The 22,410-nt window shown below is 47.3% G+C and overlaps 1 protein-coding gene across 2 annotated transcripts in view; it reads left to right on the top strand.

The window, feature by feature from the left end:
• The window catches only part of CGNL1 (cingulin like 1), a 76,937-nt gene that overhangs the window by 34,291 nt on the left and 20,236 nt on the right, over positions 1-22,410 (top strand). For both annotated transcript variants that reach the window (XM_077918998.1, XM_077918997.1), the window contains exons 6-10: positions 101-249; positions 1,062-1,197; positions 2,728-2,940; positions 18,403-18,609; positions 21,314-21,418. In XM_077918998.1, coding sequence (XP_077775124.1) covers positions 101-249; positions 1,062-1,197; positions 2,728-2,940; positions 18,403-18,609; positions 21,314-21,418 — 810 coding nt within the window. The remainder of the gene's footprint in view (positions 1-100; positions 250-1,061; positions 1,198-2,727; positions 2,941-18,402; positions 18,610-21,313; positions 21,419-22,410) is intronic.

The following is a 22,410-nucleotide window of genomic DNA, read 5'->3' as shown; positions in this document are numbered from 1 at the left end:
ATTGCCTGCCCCTTTACTTAAAAAGGCAGCATTCTTTCTGAAAAGGGCCCGCCCCAGCCTCTTTCCAGCATCTTGTGTTTCTGATCTCCCCCATTTGCAGAACCAACAGAACATTACAGATGAAAGAGATGCAGTGAAGGCAGAGCTGAGAGTGCTCCAGCAGCAGCTGGAAAAGACCATAGAAGATAAAGACACCTTCCGGAAGCAGCTGGAGGAGAGCGAGAAAGACCTCAGGCAGCACATTGAAGAGTGAGTTTTGTGCAGGAGGACTTGCCTGCCTGCCTGCTGGGGTGAATAGTGGGGCATGATTGTCCGCCCTCTTGGGAATCACCCCGTCAGCCCACAGATCCCATCTTAATCTCCCTCCCTCCTTTGCAGCCTTCCATCAGGAGCCTGTTGATGTTCATGCCCCTTTACGGTTTCAGTCCATTTCCCTCAAAAGCCACCCTCCAGACTTTGCTTCTTTGCGGCTCTCTTGCTCCTCTCCCTGCCTGCCTCTGCTCTGCGCCAGGAGTGGGGAACCTGGGAGGGGGGAGATGTTGCCAGGAACCCCAAATAGCACGGCCAATGGTCAGGGATAAAGGCAAAGGGAGAAGCTGAGCACTGACTGCAATTCTTTTCCAGAAATGATGAAAAAAGGGAGTGGCCAAAGGAAAACATCCCAGAAACACAGTTTGTTTCACCAGATGTTTTTCTCTTACTGCCAAAACTGTGGCTGAGGCATTCCTCCATTGCTATGTTTATGTAGGAGCTGCCCCCTCCCAAACTACACCAGCGGCCTTGGTTTCCCTCTGTTCTCACCAGAAGCTCTCCCAAATAAACCAGCCTTGAACCTTCTCCTGTGACTCTGGAGAGAGTTGGCTGAGAGCGTCTTCTTGGGTAGGGAGTTCCCAAGGCAAGAGGTTGGGAGGTCGCCAGCACCATGAAGGCCCCAACTTTCCATTTGCCATTACCTGAAAGGAGGGGACCCCTTTGGCCTTCCTCAGAAATCAAGAATATATACACGAAACAATACATGACCAAATATAGGTAGAAAACATGATTCCGTTTCCCTTATGGAGGCTTTTCCAAGTGAAAATGGAGCAGGAGCAACAGCAGACGGAGATCCGGGATTTGCAGGACCAACTCTCTGAGATGCACGACGAGCTGGACAACGCGAAGCACGCTGAGGATGGGGAGAGGGAGATGCTCCTTGGGGTGAGTCGTGAGGGAGGCAGAATACGACCTGGGGGAGGGGCCGTGGTTCTTTTTGGAAGAAGGGGCAGGAACCAGCGGGCCTTCTGTTGTCTTGGAAATAGCCACTGTGGTAGTCCAGGCCTCAGGGAAGTGTTCTCCTATCCAAGGTCCCTGAGGTGAATTGGTGGCACCAGAGCAAAGGCTTCAGTTTAAGGGCCAAACAAGAAGGGATGTTGGAAGATATCAACTTTTTCCTGATCACTGACCAAGCAGTGAGACACTGCTTTTCATCCCATAGAACAGGTGGAGACGGGAATTCTTGTCCCCAGTATCTTTTTCCTCTGTGTGGAGCCAGTGTGGTGTAGTGGTTAAGAGCGGTAGACTCGTAATCTGGTGAACCGGGTTCGTGTCTCCGCTCCTCCACATGCAGCTGCTGGGTGACCTTGGGCCAGTCACACTTCTTTGAAGTCTCTCAGCCCCACTCACCTCACAGAGTGTTTGTTGTGGGGGAGGAAGGGAAAGGAGAATGTTAGCCGCTTTGAGACTCCTTCGAGTAGTGATAAAGATGGATATCAAATCCAAACTCCTCCTCCTCCTCCTCCTCCTCCTCCTCCTCCTCCTCTTCTTCTTCTTCTTCTAAGCGAGAAACAGCTGGGGTGATTTGGGTTGCGAGAATGGTTAAGCACTCTCCTTCCTGCAGCTTCTGCCTGCTGCTACAGTCATATTCAAGGCCTTTTAAGCCTGTGTTAAGGTTACAAAATCTTCAGAAGACTGTGTTTCATCTTATTGTGCCCTGAGCTGGAGGAGATAGATTTGAGCCAAAGCCAAAAATGCCTCTGTTTGGGCAAAGGGAGGAAATCTGGGCTCCTGGGCTCTGTACCAAGCCTGGCCCATCCAGAGAGTTCTTGCTGCCTGCCAGTGATAGAGGCTGAGGCTCGGGGTGGTGGCTTGTCCCATTTCGCCACTTGAAAATCTACATCGAGAACAGGGGGGGAATCAAATTGACCTAGCCCAACGGTTGAAGTGGGACTCAAAGGTCACCGTGGGTACGACAGAGGCCCGCTCTGAATCAGGCTGAGTAGTTGCAGAGTCCACAGAGGACAGCCCCTGCCATTTTGTCTCTAGGGATGGGAGGAGACCAGCAGCACCTCCTATTTGATGAGAGGATGCTGTAGAGGTGGTGGTGGGGGGTTACTGCTGAGGAGGAGGCAGATTTGGCCTCTAATAAGGGCACCATCACTGCCACTGTGGTGGCAGTGGCAGATGGTGCATTTCTTGAAGGCTGGACCTGTGGATTCTGCTGCCTGAGGCATTCACCTCACCTTGCCTCATGGGTGGGCCAGCCCTGCTGATGCTCTTCACTTACATCCTCTTCTGTGGCTGAAGAGGACTCTGCGGCCTGAGCACCAACAGTTTCAGGTAACTCTTCAAGCTAGGACTTGGTGCCGAGTTTCTGAGGGCCTTGGAAATGACCCTTCTGCTCTCAGTGGTTTTGACCTCTCTTTTTAAGCAGTGCTGGCTACAAGTCTCTCCTTTTTTTTATTGGTGCAGGAGCTAATGCAGCTGAAGCAGGATCTCCAGGCCATCCTGAGGGTCAAAGAACAGCAGGAAGACATCCTGAGGAAGCGAGAGCGTGAACTGACAGCCCTGAAGGGGGCCCTGAAGGAAGAAGTGTCCAGCCACGACCAGGAGATAGACCGGCTCAAAGAGCAACACAGCCAGGAACTCCAGGCCCTGAGAGAGAGCTTGGAAGAAGTTACAGAGGTTAGTGTGGTGCAGAGCCAGACTTAACATTCAACCAAGGCTGTTGTTCATTGGGAGACCCTGGAGGTGAACAACCGGTTTGTTGGAGCAGGGACTAGCCAGCAGCTAGCAGGGGACTCACCCAGCCCAGGAGCCAGGTTGCTGTGCTGAGGTAGCTTTCATCCTGGGGTTCCCCATCACCCTGTTACTCCCCTGCGCCTGTTTGAAATGAGCCTCTACCTTCTACCTGGGCCTGGTCACTCCTGTCCTGCTGACACCCTTGGAGTCATCTGGGGTGGGGCTGGGGCCATGTCCCTGAGTCATGTATTGCAGCACCTGCCTTCGGCGTTCTCTGTTCCTGGGCTGACACCCTTCCTTCCAGGCTGGGCATTGAACCCAGCTAGACAGGAAGGACTATGTGGGGGCAACAAAGGCTTTCTGGACTCTTCTTGTGTTCCTTTGGTCCTGATACCTGCCTTGCCCCCTGGCTCCTAATTCCTGGCTCACCTCAGACCCAGCCATGACATTTGAGCGAGGCCCAGTTCCAAAGTACAAAAATCCTCCTTCAGACAGCATGTAATAAACACTTGGGCTTCAGGATGTGTCTGGGACGGGACTCGTTTAAATGGTTCTGTCAGGGAACTGCCATCAGTGCCGGAGGGAGAGAGAGGGCTCCAGAGGGATCCCAGAGAGCGTCCCGGGATTGGGAGAGGCAGCCCATCTTCTGGGGAAGGGAATCAGCTCAGCTCCAGTGGAGAAGGGGGGCAGATGGGGGAATCAGAGAGGGAGTCACATGACTCCTTGCCGGGGACCAGCAGGGGGAGGAAGGGTCCTCCGCTGCCTACGCCCTCCTTGCGCAGAAGGCTTCTGCGCAGGGAGAGTAGGAGGAGATTGGGTGTGAAACAACTTTTTTGTTGGAAGAAGTTTAAGCAACGCCCACTGACGGATTCTGCCAGCGATTGAGACAGCCACGGGTGAGTGGCTGTCCGGACAGAAAAGGTTCACTTAGGCAACCCAGCCAGGTGTGGGCACCGGCTTACGCACGAGCAACCCCTTGAACCATTACAGGTTCCCTGAAAGCAAAGGGACAGAATTGGGAGCAGGGCAGGTCTTCCAACAGCTGTGAGCTGAATGGAGCCTCCATTTGCAGAGGAAGTCTTATCTCTGCAGCTGGATACTGACCACAAGGTGGAGGGCGGAGTGGGGGTGGGGGCACCAGAACATAGCCCTAGAGAGTCTAGGTTGTCCGGTTGAGCAAGAGGAGTCTTATAGAGCAGTTGCAGCCAGAACAGAGGCTGCTGCCCGTGGTCTCAGACAGCTCCCTGCTTTAGTGCTCAGAAGCCCAAGGCTCTTCCCTGCACCTCCACTTCCCTTAATAGGAACTGGGGGAGCAGGGAGTAGAAAATTGGGGTTCAGACTCAGGCGGAGGATGCAGACTGGTGGGGAGGAGTGAAGAAGGCCTTTGAAATGGAGCAAGAAGATCTCCTGGCAATTATGGGATGCTCTCCTGTCCTGACTTAGGTCCTTTTTAGGGTCCCATAAACCCTCCTGGGGGGAGAGAGGATCAGAGCCCAGAGGCAGAGCCCCCGAGTTGCATGCATAAGGTTCAATCCCAGGGAACCTGGAAAGCGCTGCCACTTGGGAGACTGGACTCAGCTAGCTGGAGAAATTAAGTGGCGTGCTGGAAGGCTGTTCCCATGTTCTTCCCTTCTCCTTTGGTGGAAGATTTGTGTTGGCCCAGGATTTTTTTTGGTTCCTGTAGCTGTTGCTGAGGAGTGCAGAGAGGACAGAACTGTGCACACACACCCCACGCTTGCCTGCTGCCCTCTGCTGGTGCAGTGGGGGCTACTGTGCTATTGCCCGCTTTGATATAAGATTCAAGTGCCCATCCCAGGGACTTCTCTGTTTGTAAAGGGGGAACCTAAGGTGTCAAAATGTATTCCCAGCCCTGGGAATGAAGCAGTTTCATACATCCTGGTGGATTGTACCCCAAATGGGGGCCACATTTGTCTGCCCCCCCTATTTTGCCACACTGAGTGGCACATATAAGCCACTCGCTTGTTGCTTCCTGGCCAACTGGACAAAAATGGAATAAATAAATTACCTCCCATTTCAGATACTTTGCTCTGCTTACTTGCTGCCTGTTCGGAATGTAAAAGCCAACCTGCATCCTGTAGCAGACCTTCTTTGGCCTCCACAGAGCATCCTTGTGAAGCTGAGTCCATGCACATGTAAAAATCTATTTAATGGTCTTGGCAAGTCATTAGACAAAGCCTGCAAGGCACAGATTATCCCTTTAAACACTTTGTGGAAACTCAAAGGCTCTGATGCCGTCATCCTTCCCCTCCCCGGTCAGTCCCTTTAATCTTGAGTGTGCTAGATTCATTCAGTTTTTAATCTGACCAGACCACATTTTCCATTGTGGATATCATATTGCAGTAATAACAATAAGATATGTTAACACAGGCAGCACTCGTTTGCTTCCTGCCTGTGGCTTAGGCATAGGCCACCGATGTTTTGGGTGAATTTCACCAGCAATCTTCAGTAGCAAGAGCTGGTGGGAAGGAGCCAGTTCTGCTGCCAATTTGACCCTTTTCCTGTGGCTTCCACAGCCACCCCCCTGCTCTGCCATGCATATATTGGTGAGGGGGCAGAGGGTTGGCCCTTCACTGCGTCCCTTCCCAGCATTCTACCTCTCTGATGTATTCTTTGTGCATTGCATAGCTCACATGTCCCCAGTCTGGTGCCCTTTAGCTGTTGTGAACTGCAACTTTCATCAGCCCCAGCATTATACAGCTGCACTCGCTGAAGCTGGTGGGAATTTGGAAACAGCTGTTGAGCACCAGGTTGGGGACAGCTGGTATTATTGACTGTCCCTGCTTTTTGCACAATGATTTCACCTGATTTTTCTGGTTGCATGATGAAAATGGTGACTTATCAGAACTGAGCAGTTCTCCTACTCAAGCCTACTTAAATCTGCCTTGTGGGTGGGTGGATATTGGAAGTAAAAGGAGTTCCTTTAGATGTTTTGTTGTTTATTTCTTGCATTTATAAACCATCCTTCATTCAAACAAATTCCAAGTCAGTTTACAAAATGAGTAACATTTAAACTATGAATGGAAGAGTAAAAGAGCAGTTTAAAATAATGAGACAAAATACAGCAGCAGGCATAATCTGCTGGATTCCAAAACCTTGGAGACTGATCACTTCCACCAAGAGCAAGTCTGCTTGAAGATGGACATTTTAACTTGGTACCTGAAGGCCTGATCACACCTCTAGTGCGAGGGAATTCTGTAGTCAAGTTGCTGCTGCAGAGGAGCCCCTGAATACAGATAACTGCATACCTAATTGGGATGTTCTGCTTGATTGTCAGTAATTGGCTGAAAGATCTGGCAAATATATGTTAATATTAGCAGTTAAAAAATACACACCATGTGGTTAAAAAACCCATCATTCTGCACAGAAGGGTAATCACGTGGTTCTTATTGTTTGTCAAGCTGACATTATTTATATCTGGAAGTTTCATTTGAGACACTTTGTTAAAACCCTCCCATGTTAATTCTTTTGGCCTAACTGAACTTTATATAACCAGCTTACTGTTTGGCAGAGGTGTCAAAATCTTCTGCTGTTCTGTTATTTCCATTTATTTGAACTGAATCGTCTGTTTGCCTTTCTGTGTTTGGGCTTTTAAAAATCATTTTCTTATCTACTTGGCTGCAGCACTAATTACAGCCATAAAGGCCCCATGAAGCAGCAGCGCATAGCACAATGTGGCACTTCCTGGCCAGAGGCCATGTGATGTGATTTCCCTCTGCTGCTGAATTTTTGGTGCTATGAAGGGGTGCAGAGAGAGATTGGGCCTGGCCCATCAGGAAGTTCTCTAGCACAAACCCCACTGACATGAACAAGAGATGGAAAAAGAGCTTGGCTGTACTCTTGCATATTCATTCCAGTGGGGCTTGTGCAGGAGAATTTCCCAGTGCTCTGTGTTGTACAGTGGTTGATTTAAGAAGTGAGTTGGTCTGTCTTGGGCACCAAAATATGCTGCCCCTGGTATCAGGTGTAAGACATGCCACACTGCCTTAATTCTCAAAGCTTGGCCCAGTTCTGCTGCAGTCTAGTCTCGCTCTTTTCCTAAGGCTATCTAGAAGCAAGCAGAATGCTTCTGTCTGATGGTGTCACATCTGAAACAGGGAAACCTATATCGGTAGGGCGGGAGCTTCGGGGTTTCCCTGCTTAAAGCCTAACAAGTCCACAGGTTGAGGCCCTGAGGGAAAACAATCCACCCGTCTAGCGAGACCCAGGCCATTGCTGGGAACGCGAGTTAATCTTCTACTCGATTGGTATGACCTTGGCTGTGCTGGAGAGCCGAGCAAACAGAGTGTGGCAGAAGCAATGTACGGCTAAGAGGATAACATAGCCCTGAAATAACCACTTGTTGATAGGTTAATCCTTTTCCTGCCCTGGCTGCTTGTAGCCACGTTAGGCTGTGTTTATGCTGTGAATGAAGTGGCTTGTTTAGCGTGAACTGTACGTGGTAATCAAAGATGGGAGTGACACACTCTGTTATTAACCCAGGAACAAGGCTCTGGAATCCTCTTTTGACTCAAACTGCACCTTGGTTCACACAGAGCAAGCCATCACTCAATAGCTGCAGCATCTAGCAATGACTAAAGGAGATTAGGCAAATTCATGGGCAAAGAGAAAGCTAGTTGTGGCTCCATTCAACCCTCCATATCCAGAGGCTGGATGTACTGCTAAGTATACCAGTTTCCAGTCGCCCCTGCTCTCCCCAGCTCCTCTCTTCCCAGGGACGTCTTATGTCCCTTGATTTACAACAACATCCCCAAATTAAAAAACACACAAGTCAAAAAGCAGTTAGAAACAATTAAAACATTTTAAACAATAAGGGCACTAATAACAGCAACATAATCCCCCCTAACAGCAACAACCCTGCCTAAACAATTCCCCAACCCAAGAGTCTGTTCAGCCACCTCAGCTTTGGTAGCTGAAGTCAGTCAGGGCGTCAGCCTCCCATGGTAGGTAGAAAAGGCCTGCAAGGCAGGGAGCAGGTCTTCCAGCCGAGATGTGAATGGATTGCACCAAAGGCTCAATGTCCAATGTCAGGCAATGTGAACAGTCTGCCTGTGACACTTGGTCTGTGGTGATGGCCCATAACACAGACAAACCATCACATGTTGTTGTAGCCCCTCAAGTGATGAGCAGGCTGCCACTGGGATGGTTCGTTCCCACAGCAAGCCTGCGCTAGAGGTATTCATTTTTTTCATATTTATAGGCAAAGCGTGGAGATGGTGGCATGGAGCTGAGGAGAAAGTAGTGTTTGATGTTGCACACATTCCAGAGCCAGTGTAGTGTAGTGGTTAAGAGCGGTGGACTCGTAATCTGGTGAACCGGGTTCGATTCCCTGCTCCTCCACATGCAGCTTCTGGGTGACCTTGGGCTAGTCACACTTCTCTGAAGTGTCTCAGCCCCACTCACCTCACAGAGTGTTTGTTGTGGGGGAGGAAGGGAAAGGAGAATGTTAGCCGCTTTGAGACTCCTTCGGGTCGTGATAAAGCGGGATATCAAATCCAAACTACTACTCTTCTTCTTCTTCTTCTTCTTCTTCTTCTTCTTCTTCTTCTTCTTCTTCTTCTTCTTCTTCTTCTTCTTCTTCTTCCCCCCACTTGGGTGGGGAAATTTCTGAAATCCAGAAAAGCTGTAATTCCAGCACACATGTTATCTCCAAAAGTTGTGTCAGGCCAAGTTTTGTTGCTAAGTCAGAAAATGAGGTGGGTACTTTGAAATGAGTAACAGGAACTGAGCTAACCCAAGGTATTTTTATGCCCATGTTGCCTCTTCTGGAATTAACACAGATCGTGATTACATGGAGATTTTACCTGTTGAAGTCTCCCTAAAGCTATTCTGTGCTACAGAAGCCTCCTACCACTGATGGAAATGTCTAATGAGTCAGACTTTCCTGTCTCCCAGTTTTCAGCTTTTAATGGCATCCCAAATGGAGAAGCCTTCAATTTAGAGTTCAAATTTAAGTTTCAATGTTAGATTAGAAGCCTTCAGAAGGAAGTCCAGTGATCTTCCTTTCAACTAAACCCTAATTCTGAGTGATAAACTACCAAGGTAAAATGGGTTAATCCAGCCCCCACTGTCTGTTATTAGCATGTCTTTTGATAATTAGGCTAAGTATACAATAATCTCTCAGGCGATGTACGCACCCAATTCCTTCTAGGATTTTAGTACTGAGAGTCAGAATTCAGATCCATTATCTTGGGGCTACTGCATCACTGTATCCCTGGAAGGGAGTTGACCTATAACTTAGGTGGGTCACAACTGAGGTGTTGGAAGATAAGTCACTGGGTCTCCTTCAGCATTGTGTCCAGTTATCCTTTGACCCGGAGGAGGAAATGTTATTTACTATAAGAACTGCGTTGAGAGTTAAAGCAAAACAAACAAAATCCAGCCTTATTTTCCACCTTCATTTGTTGATGCAGTTTTTCGTCCCACTGTCATTAAGCTAAGCAAACTCTCTAAACTGCTGTTGTATGGCCAGACTGCTGGCTTGACCTGTGGGGCAGGGGTTGTTTTCCCAACCCACAATATGCTTGTTTTTTAAACTGTCCAGACGGTGATATTCTTATATCCAGTTAAGATAACCAGCTTATTCCACTAAGTCTCTTCTGTAAATTCATCAGCAGGATTGCAGGGCAACTCTTGGGCCCATCCAAGATGACCAGAAACTGAAAATCTGCTTTGAACTTGGCTTCCTTCTGACATGAAGGGAATGTTGTGAGTCACACTTAGCTTTGTAGTTAAATGGGCCTCCTGAGCTGCAAGGACTTAGCTGTACTTTAGCAACAGAATCCTAGAATTACAGAGTTGGGACCCCAAGGGTCATCTAGTTCAGCCCCCTGCAATGCAGGAATCTCAGCTATACTTCCATGACAGATAGCCATCCAGCCTCTGCTTACAAACCTCCAAGGTAGGAGAGTCCATAACCTCCCAAGGGAGTCAATTTTTGAGCCACGTTGCAGATCTGCCCAGATTGATTTGTGCACTTGAGGTGGAGGGTGCAGTAGCAGCTAGAGTTGTGCTTCTGTTTTTTTTTATAAGATATTTATTAAGATTTTTTAAAATATTACAGTAAAAATGAAAAAAATAACAAAAATACAAAATAAAAATAGTTAAAAACACACAGAATTTCCATTACTTATTTTCCTTTAGCTTGTTTCCCGGACCTCCTCATACCTCCCTTTTTTGTATTCCACTTCAAATTGTTGGTTCAGCAAATCCTTACCATTAGATTTTTACCTATTTATAACCCTTTTTTCATATTCTCTTAAAGCATTACAGCTGGAAACCACTTAATTTCTATCCAACATCATTCTAACATTCTAGAGTTGTGCTTCTGACACATTGGAAAGCGGCATTTTGGAAGCAGGAGAGGAAGAATTTGTGTTGGAGAGACTTGGATCTGTTTTGGTCATCAAAGTGGATAGCTTTCTTGGTTGCTGTGCTAGCCCATTTGAGCATCATGTGCCTCTTAGGCTGCACCTCAGAATTGGTGCCCCGGCAAATATTGCCCTCTACTAGGGAGTCTTGTGGGCTTCTCCTGCAGTTGCATCATCCATGGTACCTTTTATATAGTGGACCTGGAATGGGGGGGGGGGGGGTGAGGAGATGCTGGGAAGCTGGCTTTGGCTATAGGCCCAAGTGGTCAGAAATGCCTAGTTCTGCCCTGTGTGCTTCTCATGTACATTTTATGTTTATGTATTTTGTTAAAATATTTCTAGCAGAAGGATTAAAAGAGTAGCAAAATATAAAAATGGAAGCAAGACAACATTGTTACTTAAAAATAACAGCTGAATTGAGTAATTAAAGGATGAATAGGCCAGGTACTTTCCCTAGGGCCAGCAAAAGTGCTGGGTATACATTTGTAAAAAGGGAGTTTAACGGGGGGCCAACACTAAGGAGGCTCTTCTCTTTCTTAACCCCCAGGTCACCAAAGTAGAAGCACATGTAGGAGAAAATTTGAAGTTGACCTGCCAAGCTGGTACCCTCCAGATGTTGTTGGACTACAACTCCCATTGGCCCTAGCCAACATAGCCAGTGATCATGGATGATGGGAATTGTAGTCCAATAAATCTGGAGGGCACCAGCTTCGGCAGATGCATCAACCTGGTCATTTTTATCTCCATTTTGCAGATGGAGTGAGTGGGGGCTGAGCAGGGGTGCGGTGCAGTAATCTAAGGCTCTGGTCTTATGAGGGGTTCTCTCTTTAGAGGACAATGTCTTGTGCTTGGCTGACATCTCAATGTGGCAAGCCAGCCCTGCGGTGCTCGGAGCCTTCCTGCCGCATGGGGCCCAAAGCCTCTGCCCTCTAGTGTGGCACCAATGGCACTGTGGGTGAAAGGGCAGCAATTGTCATAGCCTAACAAGTGGGTGGCGCTGTGGGTAAAAGCCTCAGCTCCTAGGGCTTGCCGATCGAAAGGTCGTGGTTCAAATCCCCGCGGCGGGGTGCGCTCCCGTTGTTCGGTCCCAGCGCATGCCAACCTAGCAGTTCGAAAGCACCCCCGGGTGCAAGTAGATAAATAGGGACCGCTTACTAGCGGGAAGGTAAACAGCGTTTCCGTGTGTGGCTCTGGCTCGCCAGAGCAGTGATGTCACGCTGGCCACGTGACCCGGAAGTGTCTCCGGACAGCGCTGGCCCCCGGCCTCTTGAGTGAGATGTGCGCACAACCCTAGAGTCTGTCAAGACTGGCCCGTACGGGCAGGGGTACCTTTACCTTTACCTTAACAAGTTTGTGGCTGAGCCAGCATTTGGCCTGGGGGTTTCCCACCTTCCCATCTTCTCCTTCTCAGTGTATTGCTGGCTGCCTTCTGTACAGATTGGCATCAGCTCCTGGGGTGGGAGGTTGTGTCGTCCCAGGTGCCTTCCTAAGAAATACTTGCTGTATTTAGCCCTATGCAACCAAGCCTAACAAAATTGCCACTTGCCGTTGGCTGTGCTAAAAGAAACCCACCCTTCAAACCAGTGCAGTGCGCTGCTCTTGTTGTGGCACACCAGCCAGGCCATGTGCCCCTCTCCCATGCCTTCTTGGCACACACAGAGTGTTGCAAGGAATTAGTCTCAGAAGTGAAGAGCTCAGGTTCAAGGCCAGGCCGGCCGGCCACTGAAGGCTCTTTTTTAAGTGGGTTTTTTCCACCTAGGTTCTTGAGCCTATCTGGATAAGTGAGCAGGTGATTTTGGCCTTTGCCTGCAGGAATCTTGCACAGCCGGTTCTGTGGCTTGTATTCTGTGCTTTGTGTTAAATCAAGTAATCACGTTTTAACCCTTGGGAGAGCCGCTGTGAATCACAAATGAAGGAGGGCAGAGCGTGGTGGGGGTGGGGTGGGATTACAGTAAAACAAGGTTAGTCCAGCACAGGCATCTAACTCCAAACTTTGTGTAGCCTTTAAACACTCTGCTGTTGGTTTGGGGGCATCTGGAACAAATCGGTGTTGTCAACCTGGCTTAACCTGGCTGCTGCTGTATCCCAAGGCTGTGTATCTCTGTGTGTTTGAGTAGGGCAGGGGGGAGTAGGGAGAAGATATGGTGTTCCTTACACAGTGCTTCCCCCATGTGCAATTCTTGTTATACGTAACCCAAGTTGTTAGGAAATAACAGTGCCTTTGGGCAGATCCAGAAGCTATCTGTTTCTCAGGTACGGAACACCGGTCAAGTGAGACCCCCAGGATCTGGCCACACCACAATCCCCCCTCCCCCGCTTCACTCCAGCAGCTGAATCTTTTCTTAGCCTAGATTTGGGATTAGTAGCAGCACTTTTGAGGTTTTCAGGACCATTAAATAAATAAACAAACAAACAAACCATTAAATCTCTTAAAGTGTCATCTGCTTTTGTTTCAAAAAATCATGCTATTTCTTTTTTTCCATTAGTTTTTACTGAAGATGTTCTTGTTTTACAAAATTGACAAATACACAAGGGAAAGTACATATAGCATCTCCATTTTTGATTCATAGAGTCTTTTTCACGGTTCGTTAATGTTCAGTATGAGACACTAATGTCATAGGCATCTTATGGTTGGAGGAAGAGATGGGTAGGTCCAATATTTATGTATTTATCTTCATTGGCATTGCGAGGGGTTGGAGGGCCTAGGGTTTGGTTGGTTGCATTCAGTTGGTTGCAGTGTGGCTTGTTTATATGTGGGGGTGGTTGTTTGGTCAGGTTAGCCATATTGGTTTGTATGTTATTGTGGGGGGGGGTAGGTCATTGTCTTGTTGTGCTGTGTATGTGATGAAGAGGAACCACACTGGGATGAAGGCGTCTTCCTTTGCTGGTCCCCATGCTAGTTTAAGTATGTTGGCCAAGTTCTCCAGTAGGGCGGTTTCCCATACATTTTGGTTCCAGTGGTCTATGTTTGTTCCTGATAGGTCTTTCCAGGGTCTACTTATGATGTTTCTAGCTGCTGAGAGTAAGTGACTCATGAGTTCCTTGTTGTGTACATTTGCATTGTTGTCCTGGAAGTTATTTAATAGAGTTACTTCTACAGTGGTACCTCCGGTTACGAACTTAATTTGTTCCGGAGGTCCGTTCTCAACCTGAAACCGCTCGTAACATGAGGCGCACTTTCGCTAATGGCGCCTCCCCCTGTTGTGCTGCTGGAGCGTGACTTCCACTCGCATCCCGGGGCACCCTCCCAGTTTGGTGTCATCTGCAGATTTGATGAGCATCCCCTCAATTCCTTCATCCAAGTCATAAAGACATTCAGTTCAGTTTATTGTGTTTACATTAAGGTAAAGGTAAAGGTACCCCTGCCCGTACGGGCCAGTCTTGACAGACTCTAGGGTTGTGCGCCCATCTCACTCAAGAGGCCGAGGGCCAGCGCTGTCCGAAGACACTTCCGGGTCACGTGGCCAGCGCGACATCGCTGCTCTGGCGAGCCAGAGCCGCACACGGAAACGCCGTTTACCTTCCCGCTGGTAAGCGGTCCCTATTTATCTACTTGCACCCGGGAGTGCTTTCGAACTGCTAGGTTGGCAGGCGCTGGGACCGAGCGACGGGAGCGCACCCCGCCGCAGCGATTCGAACCGCCGACCTTTCGATCGGCAAGCCCTAGGCGCTGAGGCTTTTACCCACAGCGCCACCTGCGTCCCTGTGTTTACATTACACGCATAAAAATAAGAAGAAGAATACTGCTGCTTATAGTGGCTTACATTTCTACTCCCCGACCTTTAGAGGATAAATGATTTCCTATTCCTCATTTAAGTTTTATTACACGAATTTGTAAAGCCTTGGCAAAAAAATTGTTCTAAAGGATATATACCTCTCTACATCAGACAACAAAAATCAAGTCTTTGCAAGAGACGTACCTCCCTTCTGCGATCTTAACAATGGGTGGATGTAATTATTTCTAAGATTGTTATAAAATGGGCATCCAAGGAGTACACGAGTTATGTCTTTGACTGACACAGAGTTTCAACCGCAAACTCTATCCTTCTTAGGAACTCCTTTATGTTGGCCCATTTTTATAAAGACATTGAACTACAATGGGCCCAGGACAGAACCCTGTATCACTTTTCCCCCAGGATGATGAGGAACCGTCAATGAGAACTCAATCAACCAGCTACAAATCCACCTAGCAGTTACCTCGTTCAGCCCACATTTCCTCCAGCTGTGGGAGATGAGGCAGGTGCACAGACCAGATTGAGGCTGTTGGGATCCTTAGGAGGCGGTTTCCATATACACTGACCAGCTCTTTCAAGTAGAGCCCATGTATTGAAATAGGTGGTACATTTGGAAAAAGAGAGCATTATAAAATCCTGCAGTCCTTTGATATAAAGAGCAGGAGGTGTCGTCTCTGTCTAATGTGAAACGTAAGACTGAAATGGCAGCTGCCAGAGTATTAGCTGCAGCAAGATAATCCTCCAGTTTTGTAACATCTTTATTGGTTCCAATCCTGGGACTGTCTCCACCCACAAATTTTCTACCTGGACTCTTCAATGGACACCAGAGGCCCTTCCTTCTCTTTCTTCCACCACCTGAGGTCCTGTGGGTGGGCACACGAGACATGTCTTTGTGCCAGAACTATGGGACGTCCTCAGAATGAGGCCTATCCTGCTCCATTGAGGCTACTGCAAGGAAGACTGTTTGAGAGAGGTGCCCTTTTAACAATGATTCTGTATTCAGCTATTACCGTACCTCTCCTGGTTTTTAGCACAGGTCTCTGCTGTGCTGCATTTTCCTCCTTATCCCATATTTCCCTCATATTCTTTTTTTGTTTGTACAGTTAGCTTCTTTTTTAAATGGAAAGCTTGGGTAGAGATATTGGTTGAAGACTAGATCATCTCTATGGATTTAATAATATAATAAATAATAATAAATTTTATTTATATCCCGCCCTCCCCAGCCGAAGCCGGGCTCAGAGCGGCTAACAACAGTAAAACGATAAAACATTCTAAAATCATTTCATTCTAAAATTAATTCCAATCAAATTAATGGCAACCGTTGGGCTAGAAACTATTTCTTGTTTTAAACCCTATAATAAGCAGCAGATATTGAGAGTGATCAGTGAGGAGTTGGTTAATGCACAGTTGCAAAGTATTAATTTGAAATATTACATCCCCACATCCCCGCCATTCAGTCTTGAGCTATGAACAGCATAATCTCCCTCAGCTTTCACTTTCATGTGCATAATGGGATTCCTTTAGCAAAGTTTGGTCTGAGGGTGACAGGATGGTGGCAGTGGGACAAATCCCTCTTAAAAACATTTTGTACCGCAATGCATGGGAGAACTGGTTAAAGGGCAGCTCATTTGAGCGAAAGTGTAACCTTTGCATAGCTGCCAAGGTCGTTGGAGACCTGTGGCGGTTGGTGACTAAGTGCCGGTCACACAGCTTTGGGTAGCCTTCAACAGCTTTTACTCGTACCCCCCCTTCCCCCCCTTCCTTCCAGCCTCGTGATTCTAAATAACATGGGGGGGGGGCAGAAATCCTTGGAATAGGTTCTCATAGCATGGCTCTTTACTGGTGAGCTCTGGGGAGCCGAAAGGGGCAGATGAATTGGCATCGAGGAGCTGATAAACATTAGGGAGAGCAGGCAGCAGCCCAAAGTCATTCCCCATCCAAAAGGGTTCAGTTTTGTACAAAGGACGTTGGGGATGGAGAGTTCTCTCTCTCTCTCTCTCTCTCTCTCTCTCTCTCTCTCTCTCTCTCTCACACACACACACACACACACACACACACACACACCTCCCTTCTCTGCTCTGTTTCAATTAATCCAATTTAAAATGCTCGATAGAAAGTAAGACAGAGTTTGGAAAGACTGGTGCTTCCAATACTATCTCTGTGCCAACTTCTCCCAATGGCCCTTGCCTTCTCTGGCGAGAAAACTGCCCCCGGCATCTTTGTATGGAGCCACATGGCAGAATGCACGTCCAAAGAACCTTGTGAAAGCCCCTCTGAGAATTACTTCTTTCCCCCCGTTTCTCTCTCTCCCACTACCACAAGGGAGCTGCAAAGCCATGCTGCCCGCATGACAAGAGCCTGTGTGCCAGGTTGATGGCGCTGGAAGTTGCACTCGAGCTGTCCCTAAACGTGGGTGTGACCAGCACTTGGAGGGTTATGAGAGACCTCAGCATTGCATTCACTGAGCTCTGCGGCTCAGCAGGTCCTTTCAGCGTGAGGCCAAAGGAAAGGCAGGCCCCTCTCTGGAGTGTTTGCTAATGAGCAGAAAACTCTCGGCTCTCTTTTGTGAGAACTTGGAACAAACCTGCGCAGCCACAGCAGAGGCAGACCCACCTGATCTGTCTATCTTGCTAGCTATCTGCTAGCTACAGCCTTTCTAACAAATCATGCAATTTAAAAAATGACATTCAATCTGATAGGCACGTTACAGCGGGGAAAAGGAAGGAGGAGTAGAAAAGCAAAAGAGGCAAATCTGTGTAGCAACTCTTAGAAAGTATTAGATGATGGAGTGGCAGGCTGCCAATGGGAACAGTTCTGGGAAGGGAGGAGTCAAATGGCCAGTGCTGCTAGCCAAGCCAGTGGGACAGGCCCTTGCATCAGAGGCTGGCAAGAATCCAGAGAGAATCATAAAATCGTAGAGTTGGAAGGGACCCCGAGGGTCATCTAGTCCAGCCCCCTGCGATGCAGGAATCTCAGCTAAAGCATCCATGACAGGTGGCCATCCAGCCTCTGCTAAAAAACCAAGGAAGGAGAGCCATCCTACCTGTCAATTAATCCCAGTTCTTCAACCCCAGCTCCATTCCCAGTGTCCATTGGTTAGAGAGAATGGCCAGGGAAGCTGTTTTAGTGCTGTCCATTGAACCATTCCTGTTAAATTCTGCCTTTCCACACTGTGGGATCCAGTGATGCCCAAAGCTGTTGCCCTCTGGTATATTCTTCCTAGTAGACTTGCAGCAAACCAGAGTTGAAAAGAGAAACCATATACAGTGGTACCTCGGGTTACATATGCTTCAGGTTACAGACTCCGCTAACCCAGAAATAGTGCTTCAGGTTAAGAACTTTGTTTCAGGATGAGAACAGAAATCGTGCTCCGGCGGGGTGGCAGCAGCAGGAGGTCCCATTAGCTAAAGTGGTGCTTCAGGTTAAGAACAGTTTCATGTTAAGAACGGACCTCCGGAACGAATTAAGCACTTAACCCGAGGTACCACTGTATTTAGAAGACAGACTGTGTGAGCCCCAAAGCCACTTCCTTCACTGCCTCTCCCTGTTCATGGCATTCCTGCTTTGATGTTGATTCTCTAAGATATGTCATGCGATGGTCTCCTCCTCCTCCATGGCAGATGGTTCAAATGATGAATCCCAGGTGGGAAGCATGGACTCTCCTGGTTCATATCTGCCTAGTCTGAGTTTCTGCTGATGCAAATCTGCTGGTGGAGGATCTTCTATAACAGTGTTTGTTCCTTTTTGTTTTTTAAGTGTTTGTTAAGATGGAATTGCATTTAAAGGCTCAGGACACCCTCCTTGGCCATCTGCTAACTCCAAGCCCATGTGTTAAGCAAATACATCAACAAAGTCCATCAGGCAACAGATGGAGCCTCTGCCAGCAACCTGCTGAGAGGGTCCAACAGCTTCCTGATTTCTACTTTGTAATGACCCAGCATATCCTCTCCTCCCCACTCGCAAATGCTTAAGTTGCCTCTTTTTTGAGCAAATTGGTCAGACCATCTAAATTCATCAGCAAACAGGACTTTGGCTTCTGACACTTTAAATCCAGAGCAATTCTGCCCCCTCCAGTCTCCATTTACAACCCTGTGAAGTAAAGGTAGCTGGACATGAAGCCGCATACTTTGAGGTTCAAGATGCCAATGTTGACCATCTCTTCAGATACAGGCCAGTGTGACTTTCCAATGGAGGCACATGCTATACACCATGTGTGTGTCTGTGTGTGGTGAGTCTTCTCAGAGCTGCCGTCTTCTGACCCATGTCATGTGTTGTGTTCCTAGGAAATGGACTCCCTGTCCAATGCCAAGGCTGCGGCCGAGAAGATGCAGAGGACAGCAGAAGTTCAAGTGGCCAAGATGGTGGAGCAGAGCCAGGCGTTGGAAGGAGCCATTGCAGAGCTGGAGAAGCAAAGCAAAGAACTCCAGCAGGAGCTGGAGAGGATGAGAGGAGAAGGAGGGAAAAGGGAGGAAGTAATAAAGAGCTATGAGGTGAGCATTGATGCACAACCCACAGCCAGCATGTGTGGGTTTTTATAGCCTATTTATTAAGTCTCCAAAAATGTTTCAAAGCATTTATCATCATATACAATTTTTTTAACATCCAAAGTTTCTTCTTGACTTCCCATCCCTCCTTACCTGATGCTTGTTTTTTTTTATTCCTTTTTATTAGTTGTTTTATAACAGATATATTTTTTTATTATCTAAACCCCACCAAAAACACTAAAACTACCTAGTCATCATGTTGGGCTGCTTGGGCAAATGAAAAAATCTGCCCATCATCCAAATCCACTGCTTAGCCACAGCCAACATGTTTAGAAGCCAAAAGAAACCTGTGGCTTTGAATGTTCAGCTGTAGCAAAGGCACAAGTGGAAGGGTTTAGGGCAACCTTTGCCAGCCTGGAGCCTCTAGATGTTTCAAACTACAACTCCCATCAGCCCCAGCCAGTATGGCTTGCGGGCCTTGTAACAAGGGGCTGGGCAGAATGAGGAAGGTGAAGTCTGAACAAGATGGTTTCTTCTTTATTTGCTTTATTTTGTAAATACTGTACAGAAGTCACCCTTCTGCATAAGAGTGTCAGGTTGAACACAGTAGTCATGCCAACACAATCATAATAACTAAAATCACCCTTGAAGATACACACTTTAAAATTAACTTTGTGCTTCCATTGCCTTCACACACACACACAGTGGGTGAGATTCACCTTTTACTCAGTGTAGACCCACTGAACATAACTAAGTTAGGCCCATTAATTTCAGTGGGTCTGCCCTGAGTAAAACTTAGTTGAATATCACTCCCTGGTTTGTTAAAGTATTGTGGATTGTATATTTATTTGATTTTGTTTCTACGGGGATATACGCTCGGTATTTATCACTCCTGTTATACAAAAATCTCCAAATGGGTCCGAACTTCAATGTCTAAAACTCCTGGCAGAGGACAAGGATCTAGAAATCACACTAAGGGTGGTCAAATTCTGTGCGACTGCCATAAAACTTAGGGAACAAGCTGTACTACCAAAGTGATTAAGGTTTTAAATGACAATTTTAGGTTATATTTTAGTGATCAAGATTTAATATATATTTTTAACTGCCACTATATCTGAATTGTCTCTGTTATACCCAATGGCAATTCAATGTATTCCTGTTGTGTTTTATGTTTTTCCTGATACTGTAAGTGAGCCGGAATTGGTTTGTGACCGTAATAATAAATTCATTTGATTTTTAAATTGTGAACTGCCCAAAGGACACCATGGATTAGGCAGAATAAAAATGCCTACAAAAATAAACAGAATGAAGAGAGCAAAGTAACAAAAGTAGTGGACCATAACCAAGAAAGGGCATAAAAACTCTAAAACTACCTAGTCATCATGTTGGGCTGCCTGGGCAAATGGAAAAAATCTGCCCATCACTCAGATGACATCACCACTGACTCCAGGAAAGCTTCTCATAGAAAATATTCCAAATATGTGGTGCCTTTAATCCCCACCCTCCCACTTGACTTCTGCTGGGGCAGGGGGTGTCAAGGGAGGGTTTCAAAGGATGTGAGTGAGATAAATGGGGAAGGGCTGTAGCTCTGCATGCAGATGACCCTCAGCTCGATCTCTGCTGACATCTCCAGGTGGGGCCTGGGACCCCGGAGAGCCTCTGCTGGCCCGTGTAAACAGTACTAAGCTAGGTGGACCAATGGCATGACTTGGCATCAGGCAGCTCTGCGTGCAGCTGCAATAGCAGGGTTCAGAGGGCAATCCCTTGGCCCACGTGGGGCATGCAGGGAGGGTGGTGAGGCCCTAAGCCCACTTCTTCTTCTTCTTCTTCTTCTTCTTCTTCTTATTATTATTATTATTATTATTATTATTATTTTATTATTTATACCCCGCCCATCTGGCTGGGTTTCCTCAGCCACTCTGGGCAGCTTCCAACAAAATATTAAAATACAAACAGCCCTACTAGAAAAATTAACCAATAAACTGAAACTGACACGGGGACAAACAGAAGAAGACACCTTCACCCTGGTATGGCTCCCCTTTATCACATACACAGCCCAACAAGACAATGACAATAATCCACCAACAGCATACAAATCAGTATGGCTAACCTGATCCAAAACACACACACACCTCACTCACACATGAAAACAAAGATCACCACAGCCAATCACAAACAAACAACCACACCCTAGGCCAACCCCAACCTCTCTCACCACCAAAGGAACACAAGTGAACAGCAGAGAACCTGCACAAGCAACGCTGACACCAAACCCCACATACATTAAGCATAATAGAAACATCGCCACCCAACCCCCCCAACCCCCTCCCCCCCTAATGTTTCAACAATTGAAACTGATTTGTAAAAATGTTACATGGAAAAAATATGAGAGACATTACACATACTTCTGTAAAACAAGAAAATCTTTAATAAAAAAAAGCATAAAAAATACAATAGTGTGTCAAACATTAAAAGCTTCCTTAAACAGGGCTGCCTTCCCTTGGTTTGAGGAGCTGGGTAAAAAAAAGAGCAGAATTGGTGCCACAAGAAAGAGAGCCAAACTAGGTGAATATGTAGACTTGTTGTACGGGAGCAGAAGTTTTGGAGCTTCAAAATGGGCAGAAGTTTGAAATGTTGTATCTTTGGGAGAGACACCATGGGGAGAATGCTTCCTCAGTTTTTTCAAAGATAACCTTGTCTTTTATGGCAGAAAGAGAAGCAGCACTTGGAAGAGGCCCTGGCACGTCTGACAGAGGAAAGGCAGGGACTGGCACTGGCCAAAACCGCTTTGGAAGCCCAGCTGGAGAATGCACAGGTAAAGGAAAACCTGACCCTCAGGCTTGCATCAGGCCTGCTCCCTCCCCTTTTGCCCTCCCGGGAGAGTCTTTGGGCTTCTACGTCCTCTGGCCTTTACTGGTGTCCCTGGTGGTGTCACCAGCAAGATTGCTTTCCTGCCACTGTTGTTGAACATCAGCATTGTATTTTGCTTTCTAAGTTCGTATCCCTTCGACTTGCTTTGCAGCATTCTAAGCTGTCATTTTCTTCCTACGAGGCTGGCATGCTTCTCATAGAATGGTGAGCAGCAGAACAACAGAACTGCTGCCGAGACCTGCTGGTTCAGGGGACTTTGAAACGGGCTGGATCTGTTGCTGCCACTGCTCCAACTTTATCTCACTGGTAGTCTGGGCTACAGGCAGGACATGCGGTTTTTATTCTCCAGCACTTAATGCTTTTGCCATGCAGCCTCCATCTCTGTCAGATCTGAGTTGGTGTTGGTTGTTTTTCAAGGATTTGTAAACAAATGGTGAAGTTAAATGAGCTGTGAAAGATGGATTCATGGGGCTGCAGGAGTGTTTTGGAATGGAGCAGGGCTGGCAAATGTAGTTTAAAAACACACAGAGAAAAACACAGTGGTAGCTTTTAACATCATATTGTATTCTGGTTAAGTGCTACATTGCCTGCTAGGCTCTTTTTCTTCAGGATTAAAAGATCATGCTACTCTTTGCACCCTCTTCTCCTATTTAAATCCTGGTGTGAAACTTTTCAGCTATAAGAACTCCCTTTTATACTAGGGTGAAGGACGCAGGTGGCGCTGGGTTCTAAACCACTGAGCCTCTTGGGCTTGCCGATCAGAAGGTTGGTGGTTTGAATCCCCGTGACGGGGTGAGCTCCTGTTGCTCAGTCCCTGCTCCTGCCAACCTAGCAGTTCGAAAGCACGTCAAAGTGCAAGTAAATAAATAGGTACCACTCCAGCAGGAAGGTAAACGGTGTTTCCTTGTGCTGCTCTGGTTTGCCAGAAGCGGCTTA

This window comes from Podarcis muralis, chromosome 14 (assembly GCF_964188315.1).
Source record: "Podarcis muralis chromosome 14, rPodMur119.hap1.1, whole genome shotgun sequence".
Taxonomy (NCBI): domain Eukaryota; kingdom Metazoa; phylum Chordata; class Lepidosauria; order Squamata; family Lacertidae; genus Podarcis; species Podarcis muralis.
Note: the sequence above shows the minus strand (reverse complement) of the source record. Positions and strands in the feature narration are given on the sequence as shown.